At 45.4% G+C, this 23,369-nt stretch overlaps 1 protein-coding gene across 1 annotated transcript in view; it reads left to right on the forward strand.

Annotated features, from left to right (window-relative positions):
* Positions 1-731: 731 nt before the first annotated feature.
* Positions 732-23,369, forward strand: part of LOC137374244 (cell adhesion molecule 2-like) — a 912,392-nt gene continuing 889,754 nt past the window's right edge. The window contains exons 1-2 of the mRNA XM_068040031.1: positions 732-807; positions 1,915-1,941. Coding sequence (XP_067896132.1) covers positions 732-807; positions 1,915-1,941 — 103 coding nt within the window. The remainder of the gene's footprint in view (positions 808-1,914; positions 1,942-23,369) is intronic.

Genomic DNA, 23,369 nt, shown 5'->3' on the forward strand with positions numbered 1-23,369 from the left:
GAGCCACTCTTGGTGATGGACATTGAAGTCCCCCACCCAGAGTGCATTCTGTACCCTTGCTACCCTCAGTGCTTCTTCCAGGTGGTGTTCAATGTCGAGGAACCTGAACCCAATACCTGCTGAGCAATGTTCCCTCTAACTTCTGTTTGCTGTTCACGGCCAGCTTAATGCATCATGTGGTTCCTTTAAGACTGGCACGCAGCAATGAATGTAACTTAAAGGGAACGTTGCTTGTGCACGGCCTGTTTGTTCCCTGCATGGCACATTCCCAATTGCTGCGCAGCCACGCACTGATGTAGCTTAGAGGGGAATAAAAGCAAAATACTGCAGATGCTGAAAATCTGAAATAGGAACAAGAAATGCTGGAAATACTCAGCAGGTCTGGCAGCATCTGTGGAGAGAGAAGCAGAGTTAACATTTCAGGTCAGTGACCCTTCATCAGAACTGAGCTTAGAGGGGACATTGCTGCTGATTCCGAAGCGAGAGTGCTACATAGGAACGTAGGAGTAGGCCATTCAGCCCATCGAGCCTGATCCACCATTCAATATGATCATGGCTGATCATCCACTTCAATGCCTTTTTCCCACACTATCCCCATATCCCTTTATGTCATTGGTATTTAAATCTGTCAATCTCTGCTTGAAACATACTCAATGACTGAGCTTCCACAGCTACCCACTGATCGACAGCTGAGAAGGTAGATGATAGGAGTTTAAAGGAAAACAATTAGCATGTCCCAAGCTCCTACTATCCCAAATGTCAACAGAAGTGATTTCATTGTACAGGGCTCTGTTGGAGCAGTGTCAGGTGCTTTATTCACCAAGAGGTGTCTGGTTTTTATCGATGATACAATTTGTCTGACCCTGTCCTTTGCTAAGAAGTTAGTCTCTCTAAACACATAGCACCTGAAATACTAAATGATATTAGTTACTTCACCATTAAAAAGGTAAAGTAACCCAAAGAATGCCGGTTTTGTTGTTATCTGAGTGTTTAACTCCCTCATTGATTGTCAGTTTGGTCACATACCCACTCCTGACTTCAGAATCAGGAGTTTGTGGGTTCGAATTGTAGTTTGTAGGTTGAAGACAGAATCCATGCTGATGGTCCAGTGCAGTCCAAAGGGAATGCTGCATGATCAGAGGTATCATTCCTTTGGGTGAGACGTTAATCAGGGCCCCATATGGATGTCCAGTGGATCAGATAAATCCCCTGGCTCTAGAATGAAGCATTTATTTGAAGTGTTCCTTGTATTTTTAGATGGAACTGAGACTGTGAATCTTGAAGCTATTTTTTGCTCATCTCCATTCTCACTTCCTGCAGCTCAGACGTTCCCTAATCGAGACTGCACCACCTTCTCCAAACCTCTGTCAGTGTTCCTATTGCACTCGCCTCCAGTAATGTGAGGGTACGCTCACCTGGACTGTCTGCAGTGGTGAGGCTGAGCCTTATGCTGTGTGTGTGGGAAAGGGGTTTGTGGGTTCCCCATGACACAGTGATACCATGTTTCGAGGCTCTAGGAGCAGGAAGAGGCTGTTCATACCTCACTATTCTGCGATTCAGTCTATACTTCAACTCCATTTACCTGCCTTTGTTCCACCTCCCTTAATATCCTTACCCAATAAAAATCTGTCAACCTCAGTCTTGTACCACCAGTGATGGGGTTGTTGAAACAACATTAGTTGCATTGTGTGGCGTATATTCTGTTCCATGTAGTCACTTAATATAGTTGCTTGCTGCTAAGAAATGGTGTCAAGGAAAATGTACCCACTCTTTAGTAAATCTAAAGCGAAGCAGGCTGGCTATCAGTAAAATTGTTGAGGTACAGTTTCTTTGTGACGTCACTAAACAAACATCATTCTAATTGCTCGTCTTTGTTTTTTTTCCACCCATTGCTCCTGCCCTTTGTCCTCCCAGTGGCTGCAACGAAGACCAAAACTAAAGGTCAGTGAAGCTTTTGATTCTTCTGAGTTTTTATAGAATATTCTGGAAAGATCTTGATCTGATGATTCTTTTATTGTTCTGATGATGCAATGTTTGATGAATGAGTTTCAATCTTCCATACTGGCAAACGTAACACACCTACTCCTGCCTCACCAACACAGCTTCATGACAGCAGCAGTGCTTTCTCCTTTACTATGTGTACTAGAACGTAAACAGTGGTTTTGTTTTCATCCTCAAAGACGCCGAATTAGTGAAACCACGTCACTTAGATAGCTCTCAGTTATATCACTCCCTATATTACATTGACCCATCTCCATTGCAACCCACTGGAATTAAATAACTCACCATTATAACATTCTTTCTGTTACATCCCTCGAGGATTATTTCTAGCTCGGCACTTCGAAAAACTCAAGGTAATCAGGAAAAGTCAGCATGGCTTTGTGAAAGGGAGATCATGTTTAACCAATTTATTGGAGTTCTTTGAAGGAGTAACATGTGCCGTGGATTTAGGGGAGCCTGTTGACGTACTGTACTTGGATTTCCAGAAGGCACTTGACAAGGTGCCACATAAACGGTTACTGTGCAAAGTAGGAGCTCATGGTGTGGGGGGGTAACATATTAACATGGATAGAAGATTGGCTGGATGGCAGAAAACAGAGAGTATGCATAAATGGGTCCTTTTCTGATTGGCAGGATGTGACGAGTGGAGTCCACAGGGGTCTGTGTTGGGGCCTCAACATTTTACAATTTATATCAATGACTGAGATGAGGGGAGTGATGGCATGGTCGCTAAATTTGCAGATGACACAAAGATAGGTAGGAAAGTATGTTGTGAAGAGGACATAAGGAGATTGCAGACCAATATAGATAGATTGAGTGAGTGGGCAAAAATCTGGCAGATGGGAGTATAATGTGGGAAAATGTGAAGTTGTTCACTTTGGCAGGAAGAATAAAAAAGCAGAGAATTACTTAAATGGAGAATGACTGCAGAATTCCGAGGTGCTGAGGGATCTAGGTGTTCCAGTGCATGATTCACAAAATGTTAGTATACAGATACAGCAAGTAATAAAGAAGGCTAATGGAATGCTATCCTTTATTATGAGAGGAATTTAAAATAAATGTAAGGATGTTATGCTTCAGTTTCCAGGTTATTGGTGAGACCACATCTCGAATACTGTGTGCAGTTGTGGTCTTCTTATTTAAGGAAGGATGTGAATGCTTGGAGGCGGTTCAGAGGAGGTTTACTTGAACAAATTAGCATTGAAAGGGAGGAAGTATTAGATGAGATGTATCCCAGGCTGTTATGTGAGGTAAGGGAGGAGATAGCAGGGGCTCTGACACAGATTTTCAAATCCTCCTAGGCCACAGGAGAGGTACCAGAGGATTGGAGGACAGCAAATGTGGTACCATTATTCAAGACGGGTAGCAGCGATAAACCAGGTAATTACAGGCCGGTGAGTCTAACATCAGTGGTAGGGAAACTATTGGAAAAAATTCTGAGGGACAGGATTAATCTCCAGTTGGAGAGGCAGGGATTAATCAGGGATAGTCAGCATGGCTTTGACAGGAGGAGATCGTATCTAACAAGCTTGATTGAATTTTTCAAGGAGGTGACTAGATGTGTAGATGAGGGTAAAGCAGTTGATGTAGTCTACATGGACTTCAGTAAGGCTTTTAATAAGGTCCCACATGGTAGATTGGTTAAGAAGGTAAGAGCCCATGAGATCCAGGGCAATTTCACAAATTGGATTCAAAATTGGCTTCATGGCAGGAGGCAGAGGGTGATGGCCGAGGGTTGTTTTTGCGAGTGGAAGCCTGTGACCAGTGGTATACCACAGGGATTGGTGCTGGGGCCCTTGCTGTTTGATTTAGATGTGAATATGGGAGGTATGATCAGTAAGTTCGCAGATGACATGAAAATTGGTGGTGTTGTAAATAGTGAGGCGGAAAGCCTTAGATTACAGGACAATATAGATGGGCTGGGAAGATGGGCAGAGCAGTGGCAAATCGAATTTCATCCTGAGAAGTGTGAGGTGATTTTGGGAGGACTAACAAGGCAAGGGAATATACAATGGAATGTAGGACCCTAGGAAGTACAGAGGGTCAGAGGGACCTTTGTGTACTTGTCCATAGATCACTGAAGGCAGCAGCACAGGTAGATAAGGTGGTTAAGAAGGGATATGGGATACTTGCTTTTATTAGCCAAGGCATAGAATATAAGAGCAGGGAGGTTATGATGGAGCTGTATAAAACGCTAGTTAGGCCACAGTTGGAGTACTGTGTACAGTTCTGGGCACCACACTATAGGAAGGATGTGATTGCACTGGAGAGGGTACAGAGGAGATTCACCAGGATGTTGCCTGGGCTGCAGCATTTCAGCTATGAAGAGAGACTGGATAGGCTAGGGTTGTTTTCCTTAGAGCAGAGAAGGCTGAGGGGGGACAAGATTGAGGTATACAAAATTATGGCAGGCATTGATAGGATAGATAGGAAGAAACCTTTTCCCTTAGTGAAGGAGCCAATAACCAGGGGGCAGGAGGTTTAGAGGGGATTTGAGGAAAGAAATTTTCACCCAGAGGGTGGTTGGAATCTGGAACACACTGTCTGAAGAGGTGGTAGAGGCAGGAACTCTCACAACATTTAAGAAGTATTTAGATGAAACGCCATAGCATACAAGGATATGGGCCAAGTGCTGGAAAATGAGATTAGAATAGATAGGTGCTTGCTGGCCGGCACGGACACGATGGGCTAAAGGACCTGTTTCTGTGCTGTATAACTCCATGATTCTACTAGATTGATACCTGGAATGAGCAGGTTGTCTTATTAGGAAAGGTTGGACAGACTGGGCTTATTTTCACTGGAGCTTAGAAGAGTGAGGGGAGACATGATTGAAGTATATAAGATCCTTAAAGGTCTTGACAAGGTGGATGTGGAAAGGATGTTTCCTCTTGTGGAGGATTCCAGAACTAGGGGGCACTGTTTTAAAATTAGGGATTTCCCTTTTACGACAGTTTAGACGATTGTGCGACCTTGGAACTCTCTGCCTCAGAAGCTGGTGGAGGCGGGGTCACTGAATCATTTTAAGGCAAAGGTAGATAGATTCTTGTTGGGCAAGGGAATCAAAGGTTATCGGGGGTAGCTGGGAGTGTGGAATGCCAGACACAAACAGATCAGCCATGACCTTATTGAGTAGCAGAGTGGGCTAGAGGGGCCGAATAGCCTACTTCTGCTCCCAATTCCTATGTTCATATGCTCGTATGATTGCCAACTTTGCTCCTACCTCCAAACACCTCGGCTCACACTGACTGTTGGCCGCCCAACATATTCATCCTCACTGTGCCCCATCCCCACACCAATCGGAAAGCAAACAGACTCTTCATTAACTGATTGGATGATTGTTGGCTGACAGTCAAAGTGCCCTTTTTCACATGTTCAATATTTTTATGACTAATAAACAAAAGTCTTCAAAGAAAATTAAAAAACATCAATTTTGTTCAATGCCCCAATGGTTTTTCTCCCAGGTCGCTTCCAGCAGCTTCCTAGAGATTAATCTTTAATTACTGAAGACTCCAGGGTGTCCTACCCTCATTATAAGCCTCATAATTATAACACTCTCTCTGTTACATATCCCACCCTCATTATAAAGGCTGCCAACAGCATCAACAGCTACTTGCAATTTATATAAAGCCTTTAATGTTGAAGAACATCCCAGGGTGCTTTATAGAAATGCAGTCTCCAGCTATAACCGAGACCTGGCTCAAAGAAGGGTAGGACTGGGTATTAAATATTCCTGGATACAAGGTGTTCAGGAAAGATAGGAAAGGGAAAAAAGGGGGAGGGGTGGCAGTATTGATTAAGGAGAACATTGCAGTGCTGGAGAAAAGGATGTCCCAGAGGGGTCGAGGACAGAATCTATTTGGCGAGAGCTAAGGAACAAAAAATGTGCAGTTACATTGCTTGGTGTTGTCTATAGACCAGCAGCTAGTGGGAAGGACGTGGAGGGACAAATTTTCAAGGAAATTACAGAGAGGTGCAAAAATTATAGGGCAGTTATAATGAAGGACTTTAATTACCCAAACATAGACTGGGATAATAGTAGTGTGAAGGGCAATGAGGGGCAAGAGTTCCTAGAGTGTGTTCAGGAAAATTTTCCACAACAGTATGTTGCTAGTCCAATGAGAAAGGGGGCACTGCTAGACCTGGTTCTTGGGAATGAGGTGGGCCAAGTGGATCAAGTATCAGTAGAGCATCTAGGGGATAGTGATCATAAGGTTTAGGCTGACTATGGAAAAGGATAAAGAGCAATCCAGGGTAAGAATAATTAACTGGGGGAAGGTCAACTTCAATGGGGTAAGAATGAAGCTGGGGTGAATAAATTAGAGTCAGGAGCTGGCAGGAAAACTGGTAAATGAACAATGGGCTACCTTCAAAGAAGAGATAGTTCGGGCACAGTCAAGGTATGTTCCCTCGAAGGGGAAAAATAGAGAAAACAAATCCAGAGCTCCCTGGATGACAAAAGAGGTAGAGATTAAGATAAAGAAGAAAAATTGTGCTTATGACAGATGCCAGGTAGAAAATACTATTGAGAAGTAGACTGAATATAGAAGGCCTCGAGGGGAAGTGAAAAAGCAAATGAGAGAAGCAAAGAGACTGGCAGCTAGCATTAAAGGAAATCCTAAAGTTTTCTACAGGCATATAAATAGTAAAAGGGTGAGAAAAGGAGGAGTGGGGCCGATTAGAGACCAGAAAGGGATTTACACATGGAGGCAGAGGGCATAGCTGAGGTATTAAGTGAATACTTTGCATCTGTCTTTATCAAGGAAGAAGATGCAACCCAGGCAATGTTGCAAGGGGAGGTGAGTCAGACACGAGAGGGGTTTAAAATTGATGAAGAGGAAGTATTAGATGGGCTGTCTGAACTTAAAGTGGATAAAACACCAGGGCCGGATGAGATGCATCCAAGGATACTGAGGGAAGTGAGGATGGAAATCGCAGAGGCACTGCCCATAATTTTCCAGTCTTCCTTAGACTCAGGTGTGGTGGCAGAGGACTGGAGAATTGCAAACGTTACACCCTCGTTCAAAAAAGGGTGTAAAGATAAGTCCAGCAATTACAGGCCAGTCAGTTTAACTTCGGTGGTGGGAAAACTTCTAGAAAAAATAATTCGGGACAAAATCAATCGTCACATGGACAAATGCAAGTTAATTAAGGAAAGCCAGCATGGACTACTTAAGGGAAAATCATGTTTAACTAACTTGCTGGAGTTATTTGAGGAGGTAACAGTGTGGGTTGATGAGGGCAATGCTGTTGATGTAGTGTACATGGACTTTCAAACGGCATTTGATACGATGCCACACAACAGACTTGTGAGCAAACTTGTAGCTCATGGAATAAAAGGGACGGTAGCAACATGGATACGGAATTGGCTGAGTGACAGGAAACAAAGAGTAGTGGTTAATGGATGTTTTTCAGGCTGGAGGAAGGTTTGTAGTGGAGTTCCCCAGGGATCAGTGTTGAGACCCTTGCTTTTCCTGATATATATTAATGACCTAGACCTTGATGTACAGGGCACAATTTCAAAGTTTACAGATAATATGAAACGTGGAAGCATTGTGAACTGTGAGGAGGATAGTGTAGAACTTCAAAAGGACATAGATAAGTTGGTGGAATGGGCAGACAGGTGGCAGATGAAGTTCAATGCAGAGAAATGTGAAGTGATTCATTTTGGTAGGAAGAACATGGAGAGACAATATAGAATAAAGGGTACAATTCTGAAGGGGCAGAGGGACCTGGGTGTATATGTACATAAGTCTTTGAAGGTGGCAGGACAGGTTGAGAGAGCAGTTAATAAAGCATACAGTATCCAGGGCTTTATTAATAGGGGCATAGAATACAAGAGCAAGGAAGTTATGTTGAACTTGTATAAGACACTAGTTCAGCCTCATCTGGAGTATTGTATCCAGTTCTGGGAGTTGCACTTGAGGAAGGATGTGAGGACATTGGAGAGCGCTGAAAATATTCACGAGAATGATTCCAGGGATGAGGAACTTCAGTTATGAAGATAGATTGGAGAAGTTAGTACTGTTTTCCTTGGCGAAGAGAAGGCTCAGAAGTGATTTGATAGAGGTATTCAAAATCATGAGGGGTCTGAACAGAGTAGATAGAGAGAAACTGTTCCCACTCATGAAAGTATCGAGAATGAGAGGGCAAAGATTTAAAATAATTGGCAAAAGAAGCTATGACGACATGAGAAAAATGTTTTTGATGCAGCGTGTGGTTAGGATCTGGAATGCACTGCCATAGAGTGCAGTAGAGGCAGATTCAATCGAGGCAGTCAAAGGGAACTCAATAGTTATCTAAAAAGGAAGAATGTGCTGTGTTACAGGGAGAAAGTAGGGGAATGGAATTAAGTGAATTGCTCACTTGGAGAGCTGGTGCAGACACGATGGGCTGAATGGCCACCTTCTGTGATCTAACAATTCTGTGATTCGAAGGCGCAACACTAGTGCTGTCCATCACTTTAGCTACAAGTTACAAGCAGTTCATTGTGAATCCAAATCTGGATAGAAAAGTGATGGGAAACAGAGTGTGCCAGTGTTATTTGATCGTTGAATGTTTTACCACTTGGTTATCGACAGGTCGGAGATGTTTAATACTGACAAGTGTGAGGTAATGCATTTTGGCAGAAGGAATAGGGAGAGATAATAGAGACTTAATGGGACAGTTCTAAAGTGTGTGCAGGAGCAGAGGGACCTGGGGATGCATGTGCATTGATCTTTAAAGGTGGCAGGATATATTGAGCGAGTAGTTAACAAAGCATATGGGATATTGGACTTCATAAATAGAAGCACAGAGTACAAAAGCAGGGAAGTTTTGCTGAAATGAAAATAGAAAGTGCTGGAAATACCTAGCGGGTCTGGCAGCTTCTGTGGAGAGAGAAACTGAGTTAATGTTTCAGGTCTGTGACCTGATTAAATGTTTATCCCCAATCCCATCACCTTACTGCATCTAATCCCATCAGGAATATCTTCCATTCTTTTCTCCTTCATGTGTTTATCCAGCTTCCCCTTAAATGCATCGATACTATTCACCTCAACCACTCCCTATGGTAGTGAGTTCCACATTCTCACTTCTTTCTGGGTAAAGATGTTTTTCCTATTGGACTGCACTATCTTAATTCCTATCTTTTCCATCTCTTTATTTCCTCCTTTGCTTTGGTCAGTTCAGAGTTCCAACATTGCTCTGCTCCTATTTATCATCTATATACTATCATTCACAAACACATGATCAACTTGCATGTACTCTGATGTGTGCACACCTCTGTCTGCCTAGTTGATTGGCCCCAAGACAGCCACTGTTCTGTCTGACTCTGTAACATCAAGCCTAGTGTACAAGACATGGTTGGCAAAGTTGAACGCATCATGTTTGGAATTGTCAGTGTTTTTAACCTCTGTTTTTGAAGTCATCAACCTCCTCTGCTTGTATCTCCCCCGTGTCTTCTATCTCTTTCCCATGATCTATATCTGCATCCTTGAGCTGTATCTCACTAATTCTTCTGTATCTCTGCCCTGTGCACTGTATCACTCCCTGCACTGTTTCTGCCTCTCCCATGCATTGTATCTCCCCCTTTCATTGTATCTCCCCCTTTCATTGTATCTCCCCTGTGCACTGTATCTCCCCTGTGCACTGTATCTCCTTCGTGCACTGTCTCTCCCACTGTGCACTGTATCTCCTTCGTGCACTGTCTCTCCCACTGTGCACTGTCTCTCCCACTGTGCACTGTATCTCCCCCATGCACTGTATCTCCCCCATGCACTGTATCTCCCCCATGCACTGTATCCCCTCTGGGAACTGTACCTCCCTCCATGTACTCTATCGCCCCCATGCATGGTATCCCCCCTGTGCACTGTATCTCCCAGTGCACTGTATTCCCCCGTGAACTGGAACTCCCTCTATGCACTGTATCCCCCCACTGTGCACTGTCACTCCCCAGTGCACCGTTTCTCCCCTCTGCACTGAGTCTGCTACTGTGCACTGTATCCAACATCCCCCTCACCCTGGGAAGTGTATCTCCTTGAATGCATTGTATCTCACTCTGTGCACTGTGTCTGCCCCGTCGTGCAGTTTATCTCAGTCCCTGCACTGCAACTTGCTCCATGCACTGTATTTGCCCCTGTGCACAGTATCTCACCCCACGCTTTCTTGCTAAATTAATGCCCAGATCATGAAACTAGTTTGCACTGATAGAAACCTCTAATATAGCACTTTGAAGAATTTCTAACCTTTTCTGTGTTACATAAAATCTCGTTATTGAACCATTAGTTCTAACACTTCCTCTAATGTGTTTATATTTACCAATAGTTCCTGCTCATTGTTCTCTGTCTCTAATGAGCCCTATTTTGCTTTTTTCAAACTGTTAGGACTGAAATGGTTCAATATTTTTTAACAAGACACTTTTTCATGCAATCTCTCATTCTGGTTATTTTAACCCTCTCCTGATTAAAGAACTCACAGGGATTTATTTTGCTGATTTAAAGACTGCTTCATATGACTCCACCTCCGAATCTGAACTCTGGTTTGATTAAAGTCATCAAAGTACTCAGTAAGAATGTATTTGAGCTTTTGTTCCGTCCTTCTGCACTGTAATGATATCCGTTGGGAGCAGAAAAGCACGGAACCCCCTCCCATTAACCCCTCAGTGTGAGACTAATGGAACGATTGGGAGTGTGTTTCTGGGAGTGGCCTGCAGATGTGCCTGGGCAGGTTTTGATATCATTTGAAAGTCTTGATGACTGTTCTAACTGATGTTCCCTGCTGGGTGGCCTTTATTTTCCATGTGATTTTTTCACAATAACACACGTAGAATGCCTGAACCCTGACTATTTACTACATAATAAAGGAATCAGTCGACTTCGTGATTTTAATTCTTCTCACACGGTGCACTCTTACTCACTCTCCTTCAAGCAGCCTCTGCACTTCTTCCCCACATGCTCAACTACATAAACTGTGCCATCCTCAGTGTGAGAATGATGAGAGCTGCCCTGTTTGAGGGCTCTTCCCAATACTACCCTGGGAGTGAGAGTGAGGAGAGCTGCCCTGTTTGAGGGCTCTTCCCAATACTACCCTGGGAGTGAGAGTGAGGAGAGCTGCCCTGTTTGAGGGCTCTTCCCAATACTACCCTGGGAGTGAGAGTGAGGAGAGCTGCCCTGTTTGAGGGCTCTTCCCAATACTACCCTGGGAGTGAGAGTGAGGAGAGCTGCCCTGTTTGAGGGCTCTTCCCAATACTACCCTGGGAGTGAGAGTGAGGAGAGCTGCCCTGTTTGAGGACTCTTCCCAATACTACCCTGGGAGTGAGAGTGATGAGAGCTTCACACTCCGAGGACTATTGCTCAGTCTCTAAGTAAGTCACAGGTTGACTTGTCTTCTGATTCATCTCCCATCATACCTCTCGTCCCTCCAGTCCAGATTGTCGAGTCTCCCTACTGCTTAGCTGAGATTAGCCGTGTCCAGAATCTCAGGTCCTGTCCATTTCACAAACCATTGTATTAATGCCCCTTGCCCTCCTTTCTAATTCAAAGTCTCCTGTGTACTGTGGACTGTTAAACCAATGTAAGATGCCCCCCTCTTAACAGCAATGTACTCTCAATGACTAATTTGTACTATTTTGCAGTTCGAGTTGCCTTGATTATTCCCAGAGGAAAGCTACAGTTACAGTTGCTCCTAAAGGCACGCGCTGGCATCATTAAAATTCTTGACAATGGCATGAATCAGCGAGCAAAATACCACAAGCAGTGGCAAATTTGTATGCAGGGTTTTACAAAGGATATCAAGTAGAACTACTTTTAATGACATGAATGCCTTAAATCTGCTCAGGATGATTAATTGGACCTGAAATTATACCGCTGTATTTCTGGAATGTACAGCAAAAACTCTTTTTTTTTTCTTGCTTGGCCCCAGGGTTCCCTTAAATTCTAAATGCTGATTCCACCTCACCTTCCCGTTCGCTACTTCCTCACTGTGTGGAAAGCAACATTCACTGCACTGTCAGAAGGTTGTGGGCTCATTTCCCACTCCAGAGCCTTGAGCACATAATCCAGGCTGACACAGCTGGTGCAGTACTGAGTGCTGCACTTTCAGAGGTGGGGTCCTTTAGATGAGATGTTAAACCGAGGTCCCGTTTGTCCTCGAGGGTGCACGGAAGGGATCCCATGGCACTATTTTGAAGAAGACCAGAGGAGTTCTCCCCGGAGTCCCGGGCCAATATTTATTCCTCAACCAACATCAGTAAGAAAAAACAGATTATCTGGTCCTGATCATGTTGCTTTTTGCGGGATCCTGCTGTGTGAAAATTGACTACCAAGTTTCCTACATTACAACAGTGACAACACTTCAAAGGTATTTCATTGGCTGCAAAGCCCTTTGCAACATGCTAAGCTTGTGAAAGGAAACAATTCTTTCTTCCTTTCTCTATAGACCCCTAAACTGTGGAACCCCTTTACCTCCCTCAGGTTTTTAAAACCCAAACGTGGCATCATTTGCTCACTATTTCCAGATTCTCCTTCTCTAATTACTGACACCAGTTCCTTTACACCACTTTGTGGTTTTTGGTTTCCTCAGCTTTTCCCTTGCTGAGTCTCATGAAATAACTCTAAAGATTAATTTTGTCAGGCTTAATTATTCCTGTGACAAAAAGGACTCATGGGGCTGAACCAGGAATTTGCTACTTTTACTTTGCAAAATGTATTAACAGCACATTGAAATTAAAATTAATGGCTCATTTAGTGTTACTGGCAAGGTGTTAAAATTTGAGGCAATTATCCAGGCAACACACATCATCAAATTCCAGAATTAGTTACTGCACCTAATGTTAATTTTTCTTCAGGCAAAAATATATAATTGTAGTTTACTAAACAAATCAAAAGTTGACATCGTCATCCTTCATCTCATGCCTGAACTGCAAAGCCAACAAGGCTCAGTGGGACTCTAGCTTTCTGACTGAACATTTTAGTTGCGCTCCAACAGTTGGACTGACAGCTGGAACTGGGTGTGTGCCCTACAATATGGCAGGTGTGGTAGCTTTTCATTGGGCATGAAGGCATGGGGCTGAGCTTTCCCAGCAAAGCGCCGATTATTATTTATACTATTAATAATTCTCAGGCTGTGGGTATCACTAGCAAGGCTGGCATTTATTGGCTGTCTCTAATTTACCTTGATAAAACTGAGTGGCTTGCTAAGAGGGTTAAGAGTTGACCGTTTGGTGTGGAACCGGACTCACATATTTGCGCAGACTGGTTAAGGACGTTGGTAAACTAATTGAGATTTTACAGCAGTCCAGCAGCTTGATGGTCACTTTTACCAAGACCAGCTTTTTATTTCCAGATTTTTTTGTCTACCCATCTATAATTGCCCCTTACAAAAACATCGCTTACCGCCTGTGTAGTCTCAACATTCCTAAAAATTGCAGTCAAACCTCCCAACTGCCCTGTACAACATAGGGCAAAGTAACAGTGCAGTCAGAAGGTGTGCCTGCAACTTTGGAAGTTGGGAACTAGCAGATGTGATTGAGGGCCCTATCAGATAGATGGTGTTGAGGGAGAGCTGCACAGTGTAGGATACACTTGGTCTCAGGGAGGAGACACTCTGAACTTTGTTTTCAACTGTCTTTGTTCGGGGGAGGAGTACTTTAGACTGGAAGCTTGTTTGGTCTTCCATAGTTGGGAACCAGGATGGTTCTCAGTGCACTGTCCAGCAAGGATCTGTCGTTTGTGAAGGGTACAATGTGGAGAGCTCCCACATAACTGACAAAAACAGGTGGTAACAAAATCGAGTCATGATACTCCAGGCACCAGGAGGTGTGGGGAACGCTTGATAAACCATCTGGTCTTTTTGTGCCCTTCAATTTTGTATGTTCACTCCCTCAGTACTGAACGAGGATGTCTGCCTGGATTATTGCTGGGAATAACAGAGCAGGAGAAGCTCACAGGAAATATTTAGCTTGTGTCTTGAAGCCCTAAAATCAGGTTGTTACTGACTGAGCCATCGAACCCTCGAAGAGGGCAACCAGTCTAATTAAAAGCAGCTTCTAAATGTTTCCTGGATAAGTGTCATTTTTTAAATCAAATAAGTGATAGTGAATTTACTTTAAAGTTTGCATTTTTCCTCCTTAAAAGAGAATCTTGTCAGATTCTTGGCATGGAATCAATCTGCCAAATAGTCTCTTTTTGTCCCGTAATGACTCTATGAGATTTCATTTTAAAAAAACTTGATTAAATTGCCAAATAAAAGCATCAATATCCATCATGCTTCAATTTATCAGAATCTAATTGCAATCATGAAAGTTAAAACCCAGCTGTCATTAATGCAGAGTCTGGTAGTGAGGAAAAGGAACTTAGTCTTTTCTGCAGTGAGACCAGTACAGCAGGTGTGTCCAGAAATGCTGCCCATGTACCACTCACAGCCCTGAACCCCTGTAATGTTACCCGTGTACCACTCACAGCCCTGAACACCTGTAATGTTACCCGTGTACCACTCACAGCCCTGAACCCCTGTAATGTGACCCGTGTACCAGTCACAGCCCTGAACCCCTGTCATGTGACCCGTGTACCAGTCACAGCCCTGAACCCCTGTAATGTGACCCGTGCACCACTCACAGCCCTGAACCCCTGTAATGTTACCCGTGTACCACTCACAGCCCTGAACCCCTGTAATGTTACCCGTGTACCACTCACAGCCCTGAACCCCTGTCATGTTACCCGTGTACCAGTCACAGCCCTGAACTCCTGTAATGTGACCCATGTACCATTCACAGCCCTGAAACCTTGTAATGTGACACGTGTACCAGTCACAGCCCTGAACTCCTGTAATGTGACCCATGTACCATTCACAGCCCTGAAACCTTGTAATGTGACACGTGTACCACTCACAGCCTTGAACCCCAGTAATGTGACCCGTGCACCACACACAGCCCTGAACCCCTGTAATGTGACCCGTGCACCACTCACAGCCCTGAACACCTGTAATGTGACCCATGTACCACTCACAGCCCTGAACACCTGTAATGTGACCCATGCACCACACACAGCCCTGAACCCCTGTAATGTGACCTGTGCACCACTCACAGCCCTGAACACCTGTAATGTGACCCCTGCACCACTCACAGCCCTGAACACCTGTAATGTGACCTGTGCACCACTCACAGCCCTGAACACCTGTAATGTGACCCGTGCACCACACACAGCCCTGAACCCCTGTAATGTGACCTGTGCACCACTCACAGCCCTGAACACCTGTAATGTGACCCTTGCACCACACACAGCCCTGAACACCTGTAATGTGACCCGTGCACCACACACAGCCCTGAACCCCTGAAATGTGACCCGTGCACCACTCACAGCCCTGAACACCTGTAATGTGACCCGTGTACCACTCACAGCCCTGAACACCTGTAATGTGACCCGTGCACCACTCACAGCCCTGAACCCCTGTAATGTGACCCGTGTACCACTCACAGCCCTGAACACCTGTAATGTGACCCGTGCACCACTCACAGCCCTGAACACCTGTAATGTGACCCGTGTACCACTCACAGCCCTGAACACCTGTAATGTGACCCGTGTACCACTCACAGCCCTGAACCCCAGTAATGTGACCCGTGTACCACTCACAGCCCTGAACCCCTGTAATGTGACCCGTGTACCACTCACAGCCCTGAACCCCAGTAATGTGACCCGTGCACCACTCACAGCCCTGAACACCTGTAATGTGACCCGTGTACCACTCACAGCCCTGAACACCTGTAATGTGACCCGTGTACCACTCACAGCCCTGAACCCCTGTAATGTGACCCGTGTACCACTCACAGCCCTGAACCCCAGTAATGTGACCCGTGCACCACTCACAGCCCTGAACACCTGTAATGTGACCCGTGTACCACTCACAGCCCTGAACACCTGTATTGTGACCCGTGTACCACTCACAGCCCTGAAACCTTGTAATGTGCCCCGTGTACCACTCACAGCCCTGAACACCTGTAATGTGACCCGTGTACCACTCACAGCCCTGAACACCTGTAATGTGACCCGTGTACCACTCACAGCCCTGAACACCTGTAATGTGACCCATGTACCATTCACAGCCCTGAAACCTTGTAATGTGACCCGTGTACCACTCACAGCCCTGAAACCTTGTAATGTGACCCGTGTACCACTCACAGCCTTGAACTCCTGTAATGTGACCCATGTACCACTCACAGCCCTGAACACCTGTAACGTGACCCGTGCACCACTCACAGCCCTGAACACCTGTAACGTGACCCGTGCACCACTCACAGCCCTGAACACCTGTAATGTGACCTGTGCACCACTCACAGCCCTGAACACCTGTAATGTGACCCGTGTACCACTCACAGCCCTGAACACCTGTAATGTGACCCGTGTACCACTCACAGCCCTGAACACCTGTAATGTGACCCATGTACCACTAACAGCCCTGAACCCTAGTAATGTGACCTGTGCACCACTCACAGCCCTGAACCCCTGTAATGTGACCCGTTCACCACTAACAGCCCTGAACACCTGTAATGTGACCCGTGCACCACTCACAGCCCTGAACACCTGTAATGTGACCCGTGCACCACTCACAGCCCTGAACACCTGTAATGTGACCCATGTACCACTCACAGCCCTGAACCCCTGTAATGTGACCCGTTCACCACTAACAGCCCTGAACACCTGTAATGTGACCCGTGTACCACTCACAGCCCTGAACACCTGTAATGTGACCCGTTCACCACTAACAGCCCTGAACACCTGTAATGTGACCCGTGCACCACTCACAGCCCTGAACACCTGTAATGTGACCCGTGCACCACTCACAGCCCTGAACACCTGTAATGTGACCCGTGTACCACTCACAGCCCTGAACCCCTGTAATGTGACCCGTGTACCACTCACAGCCCTGAACCCCAGTAATGTGACCCGTGCACCACTCACAGCCCTGAACACCTGTAATGTGACCCGTGTACCACTCACAGCCCTGAACACCTGTATTGTGACCCGTGTACCACTCACAGCCCTGAAACCTTGTAATGTGCCCCGTGTACCACTCACAGCCCTGAACACCTGTAATGTGACCCGTGTACCACTCACAGCCCTGAACACCTGTAATGTGACCCGTGTACCACTCACAGCCCTGAACACCTGTAATGTGACCCATGTACCATTCACAGCCCTGAAACCTTGTAATGTGACCCGTGTACCACTCACAGCCCTGAAACCTTGTAATGTGACCCGTGTACCACTCACAGCCTTGAACTCCTGTAATGTGACCCATGTACCACTCACAGCCCTGAACACCTGTAATGTGACCCGTGCACCACTCACAGCCCTGAACACCTGTAATGTGACCCGTGTACCACTCACAGCCCTGAACACCTGTAATGTGACCCGTTCACCACTCACAGCCCTGAACACCTGTAATGTGACCCATGTACCATTCACAGCCCTGAAACCTTGTAATGTGACCCGTGTACCACTCACAGCCCTGAAACCTTGTAATGTGACCCGTGTACCACTCACAGCCTTGAACTCCTGTAATGTGACCCGTGTACCACTCACAGCCCTGAACACCTGTAATGTGACCCGTGTACCACTCACAGCCCTGAATACCTGTAATGTGACCCATGTACCACTCACAGCCCTGAACCCCTGTAATGTGACCCGTTCACCACTAACAGCCCTGAACACCTGTAATGTGACCCGTGTACCACTCACAGCCCTGAACCCCTGTAATGTGACCCGTGTACCACTCACAGCCCTGAACACCTGTAATGTGACCCGTGCACCACTCACAGCCCTGAACACCTGTAATGTGACCCGTGCACCACTCACAGCCCTGAACCCCTGTAATGTGACCCGTGTACCACTCACAGCCCTGAAACCTTGTAATGTGACCCGTGTACCACTCACAGCCCTGAACACCTGTAATGTGACCCGTGCACCACTCACAGCCCTGAACCCCTGTAATGTGACCCGTGTACCACTCACAGCCCTGAAACCTTGTAATGTGACCCGTGTACCACTCACAGCCCTGAACACCTGTAATGTGACCCGTGTACCACTCACAGCCCTGAACCCCAGTAATGTGACCCGTGCACCACTCACAGCCCTGAACACCTGTAATGTGACCCGTGCACCACTCACAGCCCTGAACACCTGTAATGTGACCCGTGTACCACTCACAGCCCTGAACACCTGTATTGTGACCCGTGTACCACTCACAGCCCTGAAACCTTGCAATGTGACCCATGTACCACTCACAGCCCTGAACACCTGTAATGTGACCCGTGTACCACTCACAGCCCTGAACACCTGTAATGTGACCCGTGTACCACTCACAGCCCTGAACACCTGTATTGTGACCCGTGTACCACTCACAGCCCTGAAACCTTGCAATGTGACCCATGTACCACTCACAGCCCTGAACACTTATAATGTGACCTGTGTACCACTCACAGCCCTGAACACCGATAATGTGACCCGTGTACCACTCACAGCCTTGAACACCTGTAATGTGACCCGTGTACCACTCACAGCCCTGAACACCTATAATGTGACCTGTGTACCACTCACAGCCCTGAACACCGATAATGTGACCCGTGTACCACTCACAGCCCTGTACCCCTGTAATGTGACCCGTGTACCACACACAGCCCTGAACCCTTGTAATACAGGCAACTCACTTCCATTTGCACCTATATTTCTTACTGGCTTTAAAAACTTTCTTCATTCTTGGGATGTTGGTGATTCTAGCAAGTCCAACCCTAATTGCCCTTGAGAAGCACGTGGTGAGCCGCCTTTTGAACCACTGCAGTCCATGTGAGGTAGGTACACCCACAGTGCTGTTCGGAAGGGAGTTGCAGGATTTTGACTCAGCGACAGTGAAGGAACGGCGATCTAGTTCCAAGTCAGGATGTTGTATGATTTGGAGGGGAACTTGCAGGTGGTGGTGTTCCCATGCATCTGCTGCCCTTGTCCCTCTAAGTGGTAGAGGTCATGGGTTTGGAAGGTGCTCTCTAAGGGGCTTGGCGAGTTGCTGCAGTGCATCTTATATCCTGTCCTCTTTGAACTTTGAAGGTTTGGAAAAGATTGTTCTTCCTGCTGTTACCTCATTTGGTGAGTAAATCCCAAATTGGAATACAGAGTCTGATCACATCAACAACTTAATAAATACAAATTCATGGGACTGTTGATCTCAATAGAATATGTACACCTTGATGCTCCATGCTACCTTCCTAATTGACCAATAGAAACAGGACTTTGGACACAATTAAGGAGTTTATTTGGGTAATTATGAAGGTTCAGATTTGAAGAATTGAATATTCATAAATGGGATATTAGGGTGGCAGGGTTATTTGAGACCTCAGGGGGCGGTCCTTCCTGCCCTTTTGCGAGTCACCCCAGGTAAGGGTCCCATGCTCAGGGTTATGAGTCATGACCAATGGCAGAAACAGTGGATTTTCGATTATGACAATGGAGCGTTAGAACCTCAAGGGACAACAGGTACTTACAGATGGAGAGAGGATCCTTCGGGAAGAGTACTGTATTTCCTTTAAAGCACATATGAGGAAGGCAATGGAAAACCAACTCATGTACTTCTTCCCTATTCATTATTACTAATTTCTCATGGAAGTTAAAAAATGTGAAGCTCTTATGAGTAACTGAAGAGGAAAAGTGCAGGACCATGAAGTGTGGAGAAATGAGCAGAGGACCTGCCTTGGGTAGTTCACCACGACAAAATTGGCCATGGCCACAGACTGATAGAAGAGCAAATAGGAAGAGCTACCAGCTTGGCTCAGAGAGTAGCACTCTTACCTCTGAATTTAAAGGTTATGGGTTCAAGTTCTACCCGAGGCCTTGACCACAGCAAATCCAAGTTTACACTTGAGTGCTTCACTGTTGGAAGTGCTTTCTTTCCAATGAGATGCTAAACCAAGACCTCTGTACCTCTCAGGTTGATCTGAAAGATCCCATGGCATTATTTTGAAGAAGAGCAGGGGAGCTCGCCCTAGTGTGATGGCAAATATTTATTTCTGAATCAATATCACTAAAACAGATTATCTGGTCATTTTCCATTTCTATTTGTGTGATCTTGCTGTGCAAGAATTGGCTGTCGTGTTTCCTACATTACAATAGTGACTACAATTCAAAAGTACTTCATTGGCTGTAAAGTACTTTGGGATGTTCTGGAGATGTGAAAGGCCTATAGAAATGCAAGTTCTTTTTCTTGAACTCTGAAATGGGGTCATTACCTAGTATGGTGAATCCTGTAATTCAGTTAAAATTGATGGGCACAATTTTGAAATGGGGCAGTAATGACATGAAAATACTGTTGAGTAACTTTTAACCCACTATTATGGTCGCGTTTTAGCCTCTCCCATCTTGGCAGGGGCCTTTGATAGGCTGCCACTATGCTTGCCTATTTGTGGTGGTAGACACCTTTAACAATGCAAGTCAAGGCCCTATGACATGTGTGAGACCCCGATAGCAATTTTAAGGGTGGAGTATGCACCATGCATTCTCTGCCCATTTCATCCAGGTGGTCATTTCAGAAAATAGAATTATAGATGGCCCCAGCTCTTTTCTGATTTCATCTTTGTGGGCCAGGGTCAGCAAGAGAGCTCCTCAGAGTTTCACAAAATACTGTGATAGGTGTCCACCTCTCCCACCAGACCTACCTGCCTCCACCTGCTCTTCTATCAGTCCTTCACTGATCAGCCAGTGGGATGCATGCTCAGTGCTGCAGCTCACTGAGGCCTTGTTAATCTTCACTACCACAACAGATAGACAGCCAGTTCACTCCAGTCACCTGTCCCAAGGTCACAATCGACCCTGATATCTAATGTTATGGTAAGTACATTAAATTTGTTTACTATGGTTTGATGCAAGGATAATAACAGAGCTGAGAGGTTATGACTATTGGGAAAGATTAAGCAGGCTGGAGTTCTTTTCTCTAGAAAAGAGAGAGCAGAGGGGTGACCTGATAGAGTCTTTAAAATTATAAAAGAGTTTGATAGGGTAGACATAGAAAAAACATTTCCAGTCGTGGGTGAGTCCAAAACTAGAAGTCATAAGTTGGAGATAGTCACTAATAAATCCAATTCAGAATTCAGCAGAAACTTCTTTACTCAAGAGAGAGGTGAGAATGTGGAATGTGCCACCACAGGGAGTGGTTGAGGTGAATAACATAGATACATTTAAGGGAAAGCTAGATATGTACTTGAGGGAGAAAGGATTAGAAGGATATTCTGATAGGGTGAGATGAAGTAGGGTGGGCAGAGGTTCATGTGGAGCAGTAACACCACCATAGACCAGTTGGGCTGAATGGCCTGTTTCTGCGCTGTACATTCTATGTAATTCTATGTTAAATTCTAAATTGCTAAATTTGTTGGCCAGCCAATCATCACACTCAGTGATTTCCTTCGTCTTGCATTTATACTTATTGTACTTTCAGCTGACCTCTCATTTTTATTTCCTGTGTTTCTCTATATTGCCCCCAGCCAGCCTGGCTTTAAATTGACTCTTCCTGTTTTGGCCCTGAATCATAACTTCAGAAATTTGTGAGGATGACTAGATTTGTTTCTGGATATACTTTATATTCTCATTTATCTGTGTTTTCTCCATCCAAGTAGTGTTTCTATTTTTGTACTGATTCAGTTGCTGGTAATTAGTGTCTCTGCCTGTCATTCTGGTGAATCTTGCTCTCACCCTGCATGTGTCAGGATCTGCTGCTTTAGTAAGCTGGAAATTCCGACAGCTTCCAAAGCCCCTGATTTGGTCCAAGTTCAGACCAATTCCTCGCTGTAACCCTACACAGCCTGACCCTTTACACCAATTAGACCAGATTTGAATTTCACCCATCTGCTACATTCAAAGGGATTCTCTCTGCAGTAGTTTTTCAGTTCTGCTCCTGATCATTAACTTATTCCATATAACCTAACTTGTTTGTTTTTAGGGCGTTAAAAAAAAGCAAAGAAAATCTCTTTGAAGCATTTGTATGTAGTTCTCCTGATAGCTGCTACTTCTGAGATGTGAGCACAAAAATCCATGCTGACACTCCAGTGCAGTATCGAGGGAGTGCTACACTGTTGGAGGTGATGTCTTTTGGATGAGACATTACACTGTCTTCCTTCTCAGGTGGACGCAAAAGATCCCATGGCACAATTTGAAGAAGAGCAGGGGAGTTATCCCTAGTGTGCTGGCAAATATTTAGCTCTCAATCAACATCGCAGATTATCTGGTCATTATCTCATTGCTGTCTGTGGGATCTTGCTGTGTGTAAATTGGCTGCCATGTTTCCTACATTACAACAGTGATGACACTTCAAAAGTACTTCATTGGCTGTTAAACACTTTGACACACCCTGAAGAAGTGAAGGGCGCTATATAAATGCAAGCCTTTCCCAGTGAGTTTATCCCAGTGAGTTATGAAGTCATGCATTTAAGTTAATGATCCCCTGCATCTTCATCAGAAGATATAGCAAATACAGACAGGGAAAAATGTGTGATGGGGGTGGGGGTTGCCGGGGTGTGAGGCGAAGGTTGACAGGGGGAGGAGGAGCAGAGGAAAGAACAAAGGGACAAGTCTGTGGTAGGGTGGAGGGCAGGAGAGATTCCATGGCAAAAGAGATGATGGCAAAGAGTGTCATAGAGTCATAGAATTATACAGCACAGAAACAGGCCCTTCGGCCCATCGTGTCTGTGCCGGCCATCAAGCGGCACAGTGGCGCAGTGGTTAGCACCGCAGCCTCATAGCTCCAGGGACCCGGGTTCGATTCCGGGTACTGCCTGTGTGGAGTTTGCAAGTTCTCCCTGTGTCTGCGTGGGTTTTCTCCGGGTGCTCCAGTTTCCTCCCACAAGCCAAAAGACTTGCAGGTTGATAGGTAAATTGGCCATTATAAATTGTCACTAGTGTAGGTAGGTGGTAGGGAAATATAGGGACAGGTGGGGATGTTTGGTAGGAATATGGGATTAGTGTAGGATTAGTATAAATGGGTGGTTGATGTTCGGCACAGACTCGGTGGGCCGAAGGGCCTGTTTCAGTGCTGTATCTCTAATCTAATCTAATCTAATCTAATCACTTAACAATTCTAATCCCATTTTCCAGCACTTATAGAGTCCCATGCAGGGTGGGGGTGCTGATTAAAGAAAATAAAAATGATGGAGGTTGAAAGGGTGCAGAAGTTATGAAAGAAGATTGGGGGGAACTTGGAAAGCAGCAAAAAATACTGACACAATACAAATGAAATGGCATAGTTTTAAATGGATGCAGCATCGGAGAGGCCTGGGATGTTCACAAATCTTAAGTTAAATGGAAAATCTCGAGGAGCTGGGGGAGTTCTCCTTCGAGCAGAGAAGGTTAAGGGAGAATTTA

The sequence above is a fragment of the Heterodontus francisci genome, chromosome 10 (genome assembly GCF_036365525.1).
Source record: "Heterodontus francisci isolate sHetFra1 chromosome 10, sHetFra1.hap1, whole genome shotgun sequence".
Lineage (NCBI taxonomy): Eukaryota > Metazoa > Chordata > Chondrichthyes > Heterodontiformes > Heterodontidae > Heterodontus > Heterodontus francisci.